This window comes from Cololabis saira, chromosome 14, assembly GCF_033807715.1.
Source record: "Cololabis saira isolate AMF1-May2022 chromosome 14, fColSai1.1, whole genome shotgun sequence".
In the NCBI taxonomy this organism is placed as follows: Eukaryota; Metazoa; Chordata; class Actinopteri; order Beloniformes; family Belonidae; genus Cololabis; species Cololabis saira.
In genome coordinates, this window is record NC_084600.1 from 41171035 (window position 1) to 41184102 (window position 13068).

The 13068-nt window shown below is 37.0% G+C and overlaps 1 protein-coding gene across 1 annotated transcript in view; it reads left to right on the forward strand.

Moving 5' to 3' along the window:
- ltn1 (listerin E3 ubiquitin protein ligase 1) overlaps positions 1-13068 on the forward strand; it is a 50357-nt gene that overhangs the window by 16541 nt on the left and 20748 nt on the right. Inside the window, exons 11-18 of the mRNA XM_061740627.1 lie at positions 2606-2917; positions 3903-4121; positions 5025-5066; positions 5146-5335; positions 6921-7160; positions 7237-7390; positions 11160-11310; positions 12162-12354. Coding sequence (XP_061596611.1) covers positions 2606-2917; positions 3903-4121; positions 5025-5066; positions 5146-5335; positions 6921-7160; positions 7237-7390; positions 11160-11310; positions 12162-12354 — 1501 coding nt within the window. The remainder of the gene's footprint in view (positions 1-2605; positions 2918-3902; positions 4122-5024; positions 5067-5145; positions 5336-6920; positions 7161-7236; positions 7391-11159; positions 11311-12161; positions 12355-13068) is intronic.

Below are 13068 nucleotides of genomic sequence, written 5' to 3' on the forward strand. Positions count from 1 at the left end.
ATATTTGATATCAATACTTAGGTCAGATATTGGTGAAAGAAATTAGCTCAATTAAAGTAGAATATAATATTAATGTATAATATGTTTTATAGCTACCTTATGAAAAGCGCATTTTCTGCGCGAAGGGGTCAAAGTGTAACTATTTGACACTGCACAAAAAATAATAATGCATGAAAATCAATGTTGCTACTCATCATTGACATATCCCAGGCTGTAATAACCCAAAACAAAAAAATCTACTTTGCATGTAGTATATTGAAAAAAATTCAATTTTTCTGTTTTTTTCATCTAAAAACATGGTGGCATCGTGACAAAAACCTGGCATTTAAAGGGTTAAATCTTTAAAATATCATTAATATTTGATATCAACACTTAGGTCAGATATTGGTGAAAGAAATTAGCTCAATTAAAGTGGAATATAATATTAATGTATAATATGTTTTATAGCTACTTTATGAAAAGCGCGTTTTCTGCGCGAAGGGGTCAGAGTGTAACAATTATTAAAGGTGTCCCGGAGGGTTAATACCCGTAGGTAGATTTGTTTTGCAGTAGTAGAAGGCATCTCACACACAATCTTTACGGTCATTAATTTGACACAGGACAAATACAGAGACTAGGTTTACGACGGCACAAGACAGACATGGCAGGTTCTCACAATGCTCACTGAGCAGGATAAAAGTATATGTTGCCCACAAGGCAAAGAGCAATGAATAGAGGTCAAAACCAATGTCAGGTCGGTTTCTAATAGATAGAAATAAATAAGTTAAAAGCAGGATAGTACTCAGCGATAAATAAAATGGGTTAAGATTTGTTTAAAAGAGAGACAGCAGCAGGGACGAAGCTGTTCCTGTAGCGCAGTGGTCTCCAACCCCCGGGCCGCGGCCTGGTAACGGGCCGCACAAAAGGAAAAATTAATTTCTGTAGCATCTGTACATTCTGTAGCAGAAGCTAGTCTTTCTACAGTCATATAAGTTTCATTTAACTTAAATCCAGACCGACGCAGCTGCTTGGTCGGTAATAACAGCTACCGTTAACCACAATACATGAGTAACCATGGCAACCAAACTCAATATGTACATAAATACGGCATAACATTCACAAAGAAAACAAATCCTTATCAGCAGGTGCTTTTTGTGTCAGTTAGGCTCCACTTTAGCATTCCTGACACTAGTTTAGTCTTGCAGACACACTTTCTACTGCCGTTAAACTTTTACCATTAAAGTCCGAAGCACCGGATGTTTACAAGATCTCGGCGAGTCGCCTTCAAAATAAAAGCACAAAATATCGGCCTCCTTAATATATAACAAATAAAATAAAAGCCTGGCTTTAAATAACGTTAATGAGAAAACAAACATAAAAACACATTTATAGAAATACTCATATTAAAGGTAATTTACAATTTCCATTATTATTATTATTATTATTATTATTATTATTATAGAGAAAATACCACAGTTTTTAATGCCGATCTTGTCATTTTATTTAGTTTTTATCAGCTTCACCTTTAGATTGGGCCGTGAAAATATTGTCAGACATTAAACCGGTCCTGGTTCAGAAAAGGTTGGGGACCACTGCTGTAGCGTGTGCTCCTAGTTCTGGGGACTATGAATCTGCGTCCCGATGGCAGTAGCTGGAACTCACTCGCTAAGGGACAGGAGGCATCGTTGGGGATGGAGCTGGAGCTGGAGCTGCAACTGCTTAGCGTCCAGCGACTCCAGGCCCAGCTGTGTTTCCCCAACCAGCCAACCATTTAATAATCTGGTTGAGTGAGCTCCTTTCTTTTAGGGGCAGGTTTCCGAACCATGATGCTAATGAAAAAGCGAAAACAGATTCAATAAAAGCATGATAAAAAAGTGTCATCATGGTCCTATCAATGTGGAAATGGGAAAACTTCCTCAAACAGAACAGCCGTTTTCTTTAAATTTTAGGGTAGAGTCAATGATTGTCCCCAGATATTTATAGGACTAAACCTTTTCAATTACTTGTCCCTTAATCATAACTGGTTCAGGTGTTTTGGGATTCTTCCTGAAATCAATTGCCATGTCTTTGGTCTTTGTCAGATTGAGCTGTAACTATTTCACACCACTTGACAAAGTTTTGAACCACAGGGCCGTGGTCACTTTCATATCCCTGCAGCAGGCTAACAATCACAGACTCATCTGCATACTTAAATAAATACATAAATGAGGCGGTTGTTAAAAGTGCTCTGACACATATTAGTGTATAAGATGAATAACAAGGGTGAGAGCACGCCCCCTGGTGGTGAGCCTGTGGAGGAACATTTTGTCAGATAAAAACCCATTAACTCTGACTCTCTGTTTCCTGTTTGTTAAGAAGTTTAAAATCCAGCCCACAAGATTTGTACTCAAGTTAAAATGTTCGGCTTGATTGTTTTAAAAGCAGAGGAAAAATCAATGCATAAAAGCCGGGCATGACACCCGCTTTCTTCGAGATGTTTAAAAATCAAGAGTCCTCTTTTAGGCCTGTAGGCAAATTGCAATTGGTCCAATCCACTCTCTGTATTATTTCAAGATTTCCAGCCGTACCAATTTTTACAATTAATAAAATGATGCTTAAATAACTCTGTCCGCTCGTATTTCTCCAGGTGATGCGCTATCCGGAGAGGATAACCAAAAACCACCCCCAGAAGAAGAAACGTGTCAGGATGTGTTTCTCTAAGCCAGAGGAAGACGAGAAAGCGGGGACCGAGGGAGAAGGCGTCACCAAGCCGGTGCCGGCGGTGCCAGAACCCGTGCATGCCGAGGCGTCGGGGTCTCTGCAGACGCAGCACTTTGAAGACGTGGTCTGCACGCTGGCCCGGCTCTGTCTGCTGCACGTGAATGAGAGGAACTCTGAGCCACATCTGGTTTTCCTCTCGCTGCTGCTGCGGTCGTTCCACACCCCCGGGGTCTTCAGCGTACGTTTCATCACACCACAGCTGGTTTTACTGAACTGTTATTTATCACGGCACATTAATTCTTCTGTAGCACGCTTGGAAAACCTCATCGGCTAGACTGTTCATTGTGTTTATTTATATTACTGTTTATTTATATTATTTACATTATTTATATCACTGTTTATTATGGGGAGTGTTAAACTATTAAGGACCTTTTTGGATATAAATACTTGAATGTATCTAGCAGCACCTAAAATTCAAATCAAAATGTTCACTGATCCTTTGTGCCATAGCGCCTGTAGTTGACAGTAATGTACTTATTATAGTTTCTAAAAAAAAAAATATATATATATATAAAATAATAAAACAAAAATATATATTATAAAATATGATTATTAAAAATATATATACATATATATTTAAATATGTATAAAAAATAAATGTATATTTTATATATACATAAAAAAAAAAAGATTAAAATGCCAATATGCTGTAAGTTTGACCAAACTTGGTATTAACCATTCATATATATATGCAGACAAGGGAAAAAACGTCTTAAAACGTCTTTAAAGTATATAAATAAAAAAATATATAATAATAAAATAAAAATGTATATAAAAAAAATATATACATATATATAAAAAATAAATATATATTTTTTTTATATATATTTGATATATATGAAAAAGAAAGATTAAAATGCATATATATGCTGTAAGTTTTACCAAACTTGGTATTAACCATTAATATATATGCAGACAAGGGAAAAAAAACGTCTTCAAAATATATAAATAAAAATATATGTAAAAAAAAAAAAAATATATATCTATAATTTATTTTTTTAATATATATTTTATATATATAAAATGTATATAAAAAAGATTAAAATGCATATAGCCTGTAATTTTTACCAAACTTGGTATTAAACATTAATATATATGCAGACAAGGGGGAAAAAAAAGTTAAAATCAAATTTCTTTGCTTTTTTTGTTTTGTTTTCAAACAGACGTTGGTTGAGTTTGACGAAAAGAGAACAGACGAGGGAAACCAGCCGAAGGACGTGCTGAAGACGAACCCGGCCGTGCAGTTCCTGCTGCAGCGGGTGGTGGGCTGGCTGGCTGAGCCGGGCCGCCGCGACACCGAGCACCTGGTGGAGATGGTTTTCAGCTCGCTGTACTGCTGCAGCCGCCAGGACACCACGCGAATCCTCAACCACGTCACCACGGTAACGCCCCTCAGTCCGACGCTCAGCTGCACATACAGCTGCTTTTTAATGTTATTTACAGGGCTGGAGATCAATTCAAATGTCAAGAATCGATTCCGATTCTTAAGATTCAGAATCGATTATCAAGATTTGATTTGATTCGATTTCGATATTGATTTGGGTTAGTGTTATTAAAACTGTTTTTGAGCTGTTGCATGAATTATCTGTAGTCTGCAGTATACAGGACTGTCTCAGAAAATGTGAATATTGTGATAAAGTTCTTTATTTTCTCTAATGCAATTTAAGAAAAAAAAAAAAAAATGTCATACATTCTGGATTCATTACAAATCAACTGAAATATTGCAATCCTTTTATTATTTTAATATTGCTGATTATGGCTTACAGTTTAAGATTAAGATTCCCAGAATATTAAATTTTTTTGAGATAGGATATTTGAGTTTTCTAAAGCTGTAAACCATGATCAGCAATATTAAAATAATAAAAGGCTTGCAATATTTCAGTTGATTTGTAATGAATCCAGAATGTATGACATTTTTGCATTACAGAAAATAAAGAACTTTATCACAATATTCTAATTTTCTGAGACAGTCCTGTATAAAGTAATGAAATATAGACAATTTATGCAATTATAACTGAAAACTTTAATGTTTTCATACCTTTAAACATATTTAGAGGCAAAAACATGGCACTAGTTATCCTTGTGTCCAACAAAACATTCCTTTTTTGGGCATAAACAAAAAAATACCAAAAATTGTAATGATGGAAAAAAAAATCAATCTTTAGACATATGAGTTGATTTTTAGGAATTAATATGAGAATCGATTTAGAATCGGAAAATCGATTTTTTTGTTTTTTTTCCAACACAGGCCTAGTTATTTAACTGTTTTCTCTTCTTTTTCCTAGTTGGGTTTGCAGTGGGGAACTCTCCTGCAAATTATCCAGAGGGTAAGTTCCCATCACACTTAACTCACCTTTACGTTTTCTAAATGAAACGTGCGTCCTGATCGTCCGTCTGTCTCGCCAGGCCTGTAAAGACCCCGAGACTCTGGCGAGCTGCCGTGATTGGCTGAAGGGTTCAGTCCTGGGGGATAAACTCCTGGCGCTGACCGAGGAACTCTGCAGGTTTGGGAACAGCGGTCCCGCGTCTGCGTCGTCCTCCAGCAGCAAGAGCTGGACCCTGATCAGCCTGGTCCTCTCCCAGAACCACCACAGCGGTGAGTTCACACAAACACAACTCAGGAGATCTTTTTATTTACCCATCAGCCTCCACAGTAGCCCGTTCTGACCTTTTTTTCTTCGTTCGTTTTCGTTTATTTGGAACATGTAAAAAAAAACAAGAAGACAAATCCAGGTGGGAATTCCACCACATAAAGAAAAAAACCAACATCAAAACACATATTTCAAGTTAAATGTTCGAAAAGCAGTGGGAGGAAGTATAAACTTATTTAATCCCAACCCCTTTCCACAACTAAACATAAATTATATGTCTGTATTTACTTTTTATACTATACACTAATTTGTATAAAAATATATCATTTTCACAAAAACAACCTGTTTAATACAAGATGTAAGCTCTATAATAAATATAATATAACTATGATATAAATATAATACGTATATCTAAGTATATTATATAAACATACAAAGACAACATGACACAATACCAGAACACACACAGCTGCTGATCTTTAAACACAGTCTTCACTTTTATACCTTAAATAATCAATTTCTTTATATTTCTTCTTAAATTGTTCTATGTTTGTACATTCTTTTATCTCCAAATTCTACCATACCTACCATAGAACAAGTCCACCTAAGCATATTTTTACATGTTTACATGCTATACTGCCATTTTATGGAGTATTTTTATTTTCTATGCATCAAAACAACCCATATAAGCCAATCTTTAATAATGTGGATGTTACAAGTCCATACTAACTAAATGAATTGCTAAAAAGTGCAAATAACTACCAAAAAAATTTAAATGGCTTTTTAATTTGACACATTTTTCTTTTTTTTTTGTCTGCTTAATACCATGTTTGTAAAAACCTAAGGCATATATAGATATATATGCATTTTTAATATATATGATATATTTATTTTATTTATATATATATATATATATATATATATATATATATATATATATATATATATATATATATATAGTTATTATTTTTTTATTTTTTTTATTAAATGTGAAGGGGAGGGGGGTCGGGGTGGGGGTCATATTTTTCTAAATACAGAAATCCCACAGCTAGATCCTCAAAACTGTCAAACCTCAGGAAATGTATCTGGAATTAATTCATACTTTAGTTTTTGAGATAAATCATTTTAGATATTGCGTCTTCATCCGGTGCTGAACTCAGCTTCGCTCACGGTAAACCGTTGTGTGTGTATGGGCTTGTATAGTGAGTGTGTGGTGTGTTTAAGGTGTGTGTGTGTGTGTCGCTGAGTAATCTTTCTTGATAATCTCTGATAAAAAACACGAACAAGAGCGCAAATTCAAACCAACTAGTTTCCCGGGGGAATAACCCACGATGTCAATTATGAAGATTTTCCGCAATTTTACTGGATTATTATGTGATTTTTCCAAACGATTGAATGGATTTAAACCTTGGGAAACACTAAATGCAGGATATGAAAGTGAAACTCTTCCTGTTTAACATGCAGAAAGAATTATTGCCGTTTTATTTGGTTGTAATTGTACATACATTTTGAAAATCAGCAACGGAAGTGCCGGCTCCAGCCGCTCATAAAGGCTTAAACCACCTCTGTTTTGCTCTCTTGCATGTGCAGAGGCCCTGATCGGGGAGGTGTACCTGGAGAAGATCCTGGAGAAGCTCCACAGCACCCTGTGTGAGACCAAGAGCCTCTCGGACGCAGGAAACATGGAGCCGCTCGTCTCCTTCATCTGTGACGTGGCGTCCTCCTTCTTCTCCTCCGTGCAAGACTGTCTGCTGCTGTCGTCGGCCGAGGAGCTGCTGCTCACCATCTTCCAGCTCACGGCCCAGGACCAGAGACACACGCGCTTATCCGGTTGGTGCTCGCGCAGCGCTCAGATATTTACCCGTCAGGAGTGATGAGGTGTTAATCTGTGGCGTTGCTCCTGCAGATTCCCTCCTAGTGAAACTGAAGGAGGTGTGCGGAGCGGGGGTCGGGTCGCTGGTGCAGAGCTGCAGCCCCGAGATCACGGAGGGAAGTTTCCTGCACAGCGCTGCCGTCTGGGTGAAGAGGCAGCTGCTCACTGTCTCTCTGGATATCCACAGGTAACCGGAAATAACGTCTTTATTCTTTCTAAATTAGTGCAAACACATCTATAGAGGGAATGCATTGATGTCACTTTCCCACTGGACCAGCCCCCTTACTCGCACTGAGTGGTAAAACATCAGCAAAAATGGCTGCAACTAGTGGAGAAGACGGGATAACAGACGATTATCGGCTTAAATTACCGTCAGTTGGACTTGACAGTGACCCGTACAGTTACCAAGAACCAGTGGTCCATGGACATTAATATTTGGTACAGTTACCAAGAACCAGTGGTCCATGGACATTAATATTTGGTACAGTTACCAAGAACCAGTGGTCCATGGACATTAATATTTGGTACAGTTACCAAGAACCAGTGGTCCATGGACATTAATATTTGGTACAGTTACCAAGAACCAGTGGTCCATGGACATTAATATTTGGTACAGTTACCAAGAACCAGTGGTCCATGGACATTAGGGGTGGGCGGTACACCGGTGTCATAGTCATCACCGGTGTGAAACTGCGCCACGACATGGATTTTGCAATACCGTCAATACCGTAATAAATCAATTATAAAATAAAAAGCCTAAATAAGGCATTAAAAACGTTGGTGATATGCAAGGTTTGCTGCTGTGTTGTGACAGCAAGAGGTGGAAACACAAGCAACCTGTTTCATCACTTAAAAAACACGCACGCCCGTGAATATGAAGAGGCAACCCGGGCCAAAACGAGCGTAAGTGGGACCAGCGGTCCCAGCGGGCTCAGCAGCTGGGTGCTGCTGAGCAGCGGTCCCAAGACTACACAGCTTTCACTGCAGGCATCGTTTACTGCTGCTACACCTTACGACAAGAGTAGTAAGAAATGCAGGGCTTAAAGTATTCCGGCACCGTGCCGGATCTCCGGCTTAAGGAGTTTTTTTTCTCGGCGTGCGAGTTTGACTGCTTTTAAAAAAAAAAAAAAAAACGTTTGAGAGAAAAAAAAAGTGAGTCAACCGAGTTCGTCTACCAATGGAATGAGAGGAAAGCAGCTCTGGCTCAACCAAACTAACACTAGCCAATCAGAAGTAGAGCTGGGCTGGTCTTTGACAGCACCAGAGTGCAGAGCGCTGTTTCAACCTGCAGGAATACGAATCACCGACTTCAAGATGGAGAAAAAATGAATGAATGTCGGTTTAAAAGAATGTTTTTGCCCAGAAGAAAAAAAGGAGTGACAAAAAAATACCCATAACCATGTTCTTCTCTCGAAAAAACACACCTGTACCGCGGGCTTTAGAAGAAAAAGACGCTACAGCTGCAGCGGCTCAGAAGAGAAGTGAAATACGTGCGAGGCGGTGCTGATCTCCGCAATTTGAAGCTTTGTATAATAATTGTAAAAAAAAAAGGGTTGCTACTATGTGAATATCACTTATCACGGGTTCTTTTTGGAACGTAACCCTCTCGAAAAACAAGGGATTACTGTATATGAATACTCATGGCATAAACCTGTCAAGTTTTGGATTTAAAATTAAGGGAAATTTTCCACCACCCGCTGTCCAACCAGCCCAACCGAGGTCCAGTATTACATTTTAAGACAGGTTTACAAAATATTTAAAATATAATATAATAAAAATAAATATATATATATATATATATATATATATATATATATATATATATATATATATATATATATATATATATATATATGTGTGTAAGATCTTTAGGTTTTTTGCCAAATAAATATGTTGAGAATGCATAATACTCTCCCATGTCTCTTTTTGATAAGGATACTACCATTTACTTATTATATTATAAAAATATTAACCTTATTCACATAAAGGGACAGGACAGGCTACTCCTCCCAAAACGTACCAAAAAATACCGTGATATTATACCGTCACCGTTCAAAAGATGAAAAATACCGTGATATTAATTTTAGGTCATATCGCCCACCCCTAATGGACATTAATATTTGGTACAGTTACCAAGAACCAGTGGTTCATGGACATTAATATTTGGTACAGTTACCAAGAACCAGTGGTCCATGGACATTAATATTTGGTACAGTTACCAAGAACCAGTGGTCCATGGACATTAATATTTGGTACAGTTACCAAGAACCAGTGGTCCATGGACATTAATATTTGGCCACAAATCCAGTTTCCGGATATTTATATGAACTTAATTTCTACGCCGGGGAAATACACGAAGCAAAGCTTGAAGGCTTACAAAAGTCTTGACGCTTGGTCCGACTTCAAGGCAGGATTTGTTGTAGAAATTAAAGTGATGAGGACACAGAACTTTATGATTTGACCGTTTAACGTTAGCTACTCAAAAATCCAACATTACCTGATACAAAATGGGAACCGCAAATCCACGTTTTGGTGCCTGGAATCCAGTTGTTTCTGTGAATTGCAGTGATCCATTTGTCTCTCTTAAGCTTATTTTTCGGCAGTCTGTAAAACGATAACTCCGATTTCTTGCTACATCTATGAGTACAGCAGCTCTTTCCCATTTTAGATGTTTTAGATGCTCAAACTCAAAGTTTACGATGCCACTCAGTCTTTCTGACACTCAGTCTTTCTGCCACTTTGTGACGTCATGCGCATTCCCTCTATTAACGGTATTTTCCGGAGTATAAGTAACATAATAAAGAAGGAAAAAAACATATATAAGTCGCATTTTTGGGGGAAATTTATTTGATAAAATCCAACACCAAGAACAGACATGTCATCTTGAAAGGCAATTTAAAATAAAGCTAGAATAGAGGCAACAACAGGTGAACAATTGTACGGTTTGCTTACGTTGCATGACACAACTGAGAACGTGCCTGGTATGTTAACATAACATATTAAGAGTTATTCAGATAACTATAGCATAAATAACATGCTAAGAAGTTTACCAAACCATCCGTGTCACTCTAAATAACTAAAATCCAATGAAATCTTCAACCACGGTGTCATTTTTCAACAACTCTGCTACCTCCGTAGGTAGAAGATGTGGCACTTCCTCTTCTACGTCGCTTACGTCAGACTCACCGTCAGTTGCAGTTTAGTGTGAAAATAACATGTGAAATGATAAACCTGTAATGTGTGAATAATTTCACACATAAGTCGCTCCAGAGTACAATGCCCTGTTTCCACGTAGCAAAAACACTCGTGTTTTCATTCGTTTTGGCCGTTCGTTTACACGAAAATGAAGCTCAAAGTCTCCAAAAACCATCATTTCTGAAAACTCTGGCCAAAGTGGAGATTTGCAAAAACTCCGTCTTCACGTTTGCTTGTAAACGGAGGGAAACGGACATTTAGTCTTCAGAAACGTCACATTATGAGACAGAAACGTCACCAGCGTCATGAGTGTGACCTGTGTTTACAATTAGTTTGTAACCGTCAATATTTTCTTGTATTTTACCTGTTTTATATTCTAACGTCACACTTAAAAGTAACTCCACTTCTCTGTCACTCCAAACGAAAGACTCTGGTTCATCTTGGAAGTAACTGGAAGTTACTCGTGTCATTTGTTGTTTTTTTCCAGGATTCTGATTGGCTAGCATGACTTTATCTTCTCGTTACACTGCCCCCTGTAGGTTTGGCTGCTCATAGCACCTTAACAGCTATTTATGCGGGTTCTTGTAAATTATGGTATTTTTCAAAACGTAGAGGGGGAAATATCCGTTTTTGTAAATACCCGGCTATGTGTAAACGTGAGTTAAGTTGCACCCTCGGCCAAACTGGAAAAAAAAAACACGACTTAACGTCCGGAAAATACGGTATAACTTTTTTTAAATGAGCACCATGTATTTTTCCAGTTTGCAGACTCTCGTCGCAGCGGTTCAGAGCTTAATGGAGATGATGGTTTCTGTCGGCGAGCAAACATCCCCCGTCCTCCGTCACTTCTTCAGCCTCGTGACGCCCAGCCAGACGGAGTGGACGATGATCCGAGAGGCGCTGCCCCCCCAGGTCAGGAAAACAGCACTTTGACTTGATTTGAAGATTTGAAGATTTTATTTCGAACATGCATGATTAAAAAAAAAAAAATAGAGTACAAAAAAGTAAAAAAAACATATATATATATGTGTGTGTGTTTACAACATCTAACATTATTACATTTAACAAGACGAGTTTCAATAACTGTTCTATACAGTGATATAATACTCAATTATATGTATATATAAATATAGTAAAAATCAAACAAAAGAAAACAAAACAAACTCCCAGCATTTAGTTGTGCTACTATGTATGTATGTAATAATAGAAGTAATTATAATGTATAGTATTACATTATCATTACTTTACTATAATACTACAATATAATAGAGCAATGGTACAGCAATGGTATAACAATATACTTGAATAACTATATAAGAGTAGATATGTTATATACACTGGTTCACATATTTACCTCCAATTATATACATAAAAAATACTATATATCTACATATAACTTTTAATCAGTATATATTAATGGAGATATAGATACCGTACACAAATACTGTACGTATAATATAACTCAATATATCTATTTACATACCTACATATAACATATCTATATCCATAATAGTATAATCCAAAGTCTATATATCTACATATATTAATAAATGTCCATATCTACATGTTTATTCACATCTATATTTTAAATAGAATGTTTCTTTGTATCTTTTTTTAAATTGTGATATGTTTTGACTTTGTTTTAGCTCCAAGTTCAGGCTGTTCCACAGTTTCTATTTTACCTTTTAACTTTACTGACCAGGATCATGATGAACCTGCTGGAGGAGAATGTGATGTTAAACCTTCTCCTCTCGTCTTCTCAGTGGGTCAAATCTCCTCTGCTGTCCGGCCGCTACAGGGGAGTGTGTGATAAACCGTCCAAGGACACGTGGAGGTGGAGGGAGTCCGGCCGGCTGCCGGCCCACCTGAGTGTGTGTGCCGTCCTGGGGAGGCTGGTCCAGACGGCTGCAGGCTCGGCTGCAGAGCCTTCACGCCTACCAGACCTCACCTGCACAGGTAAACACGCCGGACGGAACTTAATCACACTCATTTATCAGCATTCTGACATTTTTTTCCACTGTAAACATTTATGATGCTGTTGTGTTCGAGATGTTTTCACAATACTGCATCAGAAGAAGTTGGGTCTGTGTAGAAAATGCAAAGGATTTATAGCATATGCATTTTAATCTTCTTTGGGGTTTTTTTTAGGGCTGTCAAACGATTGATTTTTTTTATCGCGATTAATCGCATGTTGTCCATAGTTAACTCGCGATTAATTGCACATTTATTCACATTTATTCTCATAAGTTACGACTTTATTCTCATAAGTTACGACTTTATTCTCATAAATTACGACTTTATTCTCATAAATTACGACTTTATTCTCATAAATTACGACTTTATTCTCATAAATTACGACTTTATTCTCATAAATTACAACTTTATTCTCATAAATTACGACTTTATTCTCATAAATTACGACTTTATTCTCATAAATTACGACTTTATTCTCATAAATTACGACTTTATTCTCATAATATTACGACTTTATTCTCATAATATAACGACTTTATTCTCATAATATAACGACTTTATTCTCGCAATATTATGACTTTATTCTCTGCATTTTACGACTTTATTCTCATAAATTACGACTTTATTCTCATAATATTACGACTTTATTCTCATAAATTACGACTTTATTCTCATAAATTACGACTTTATTCTCAT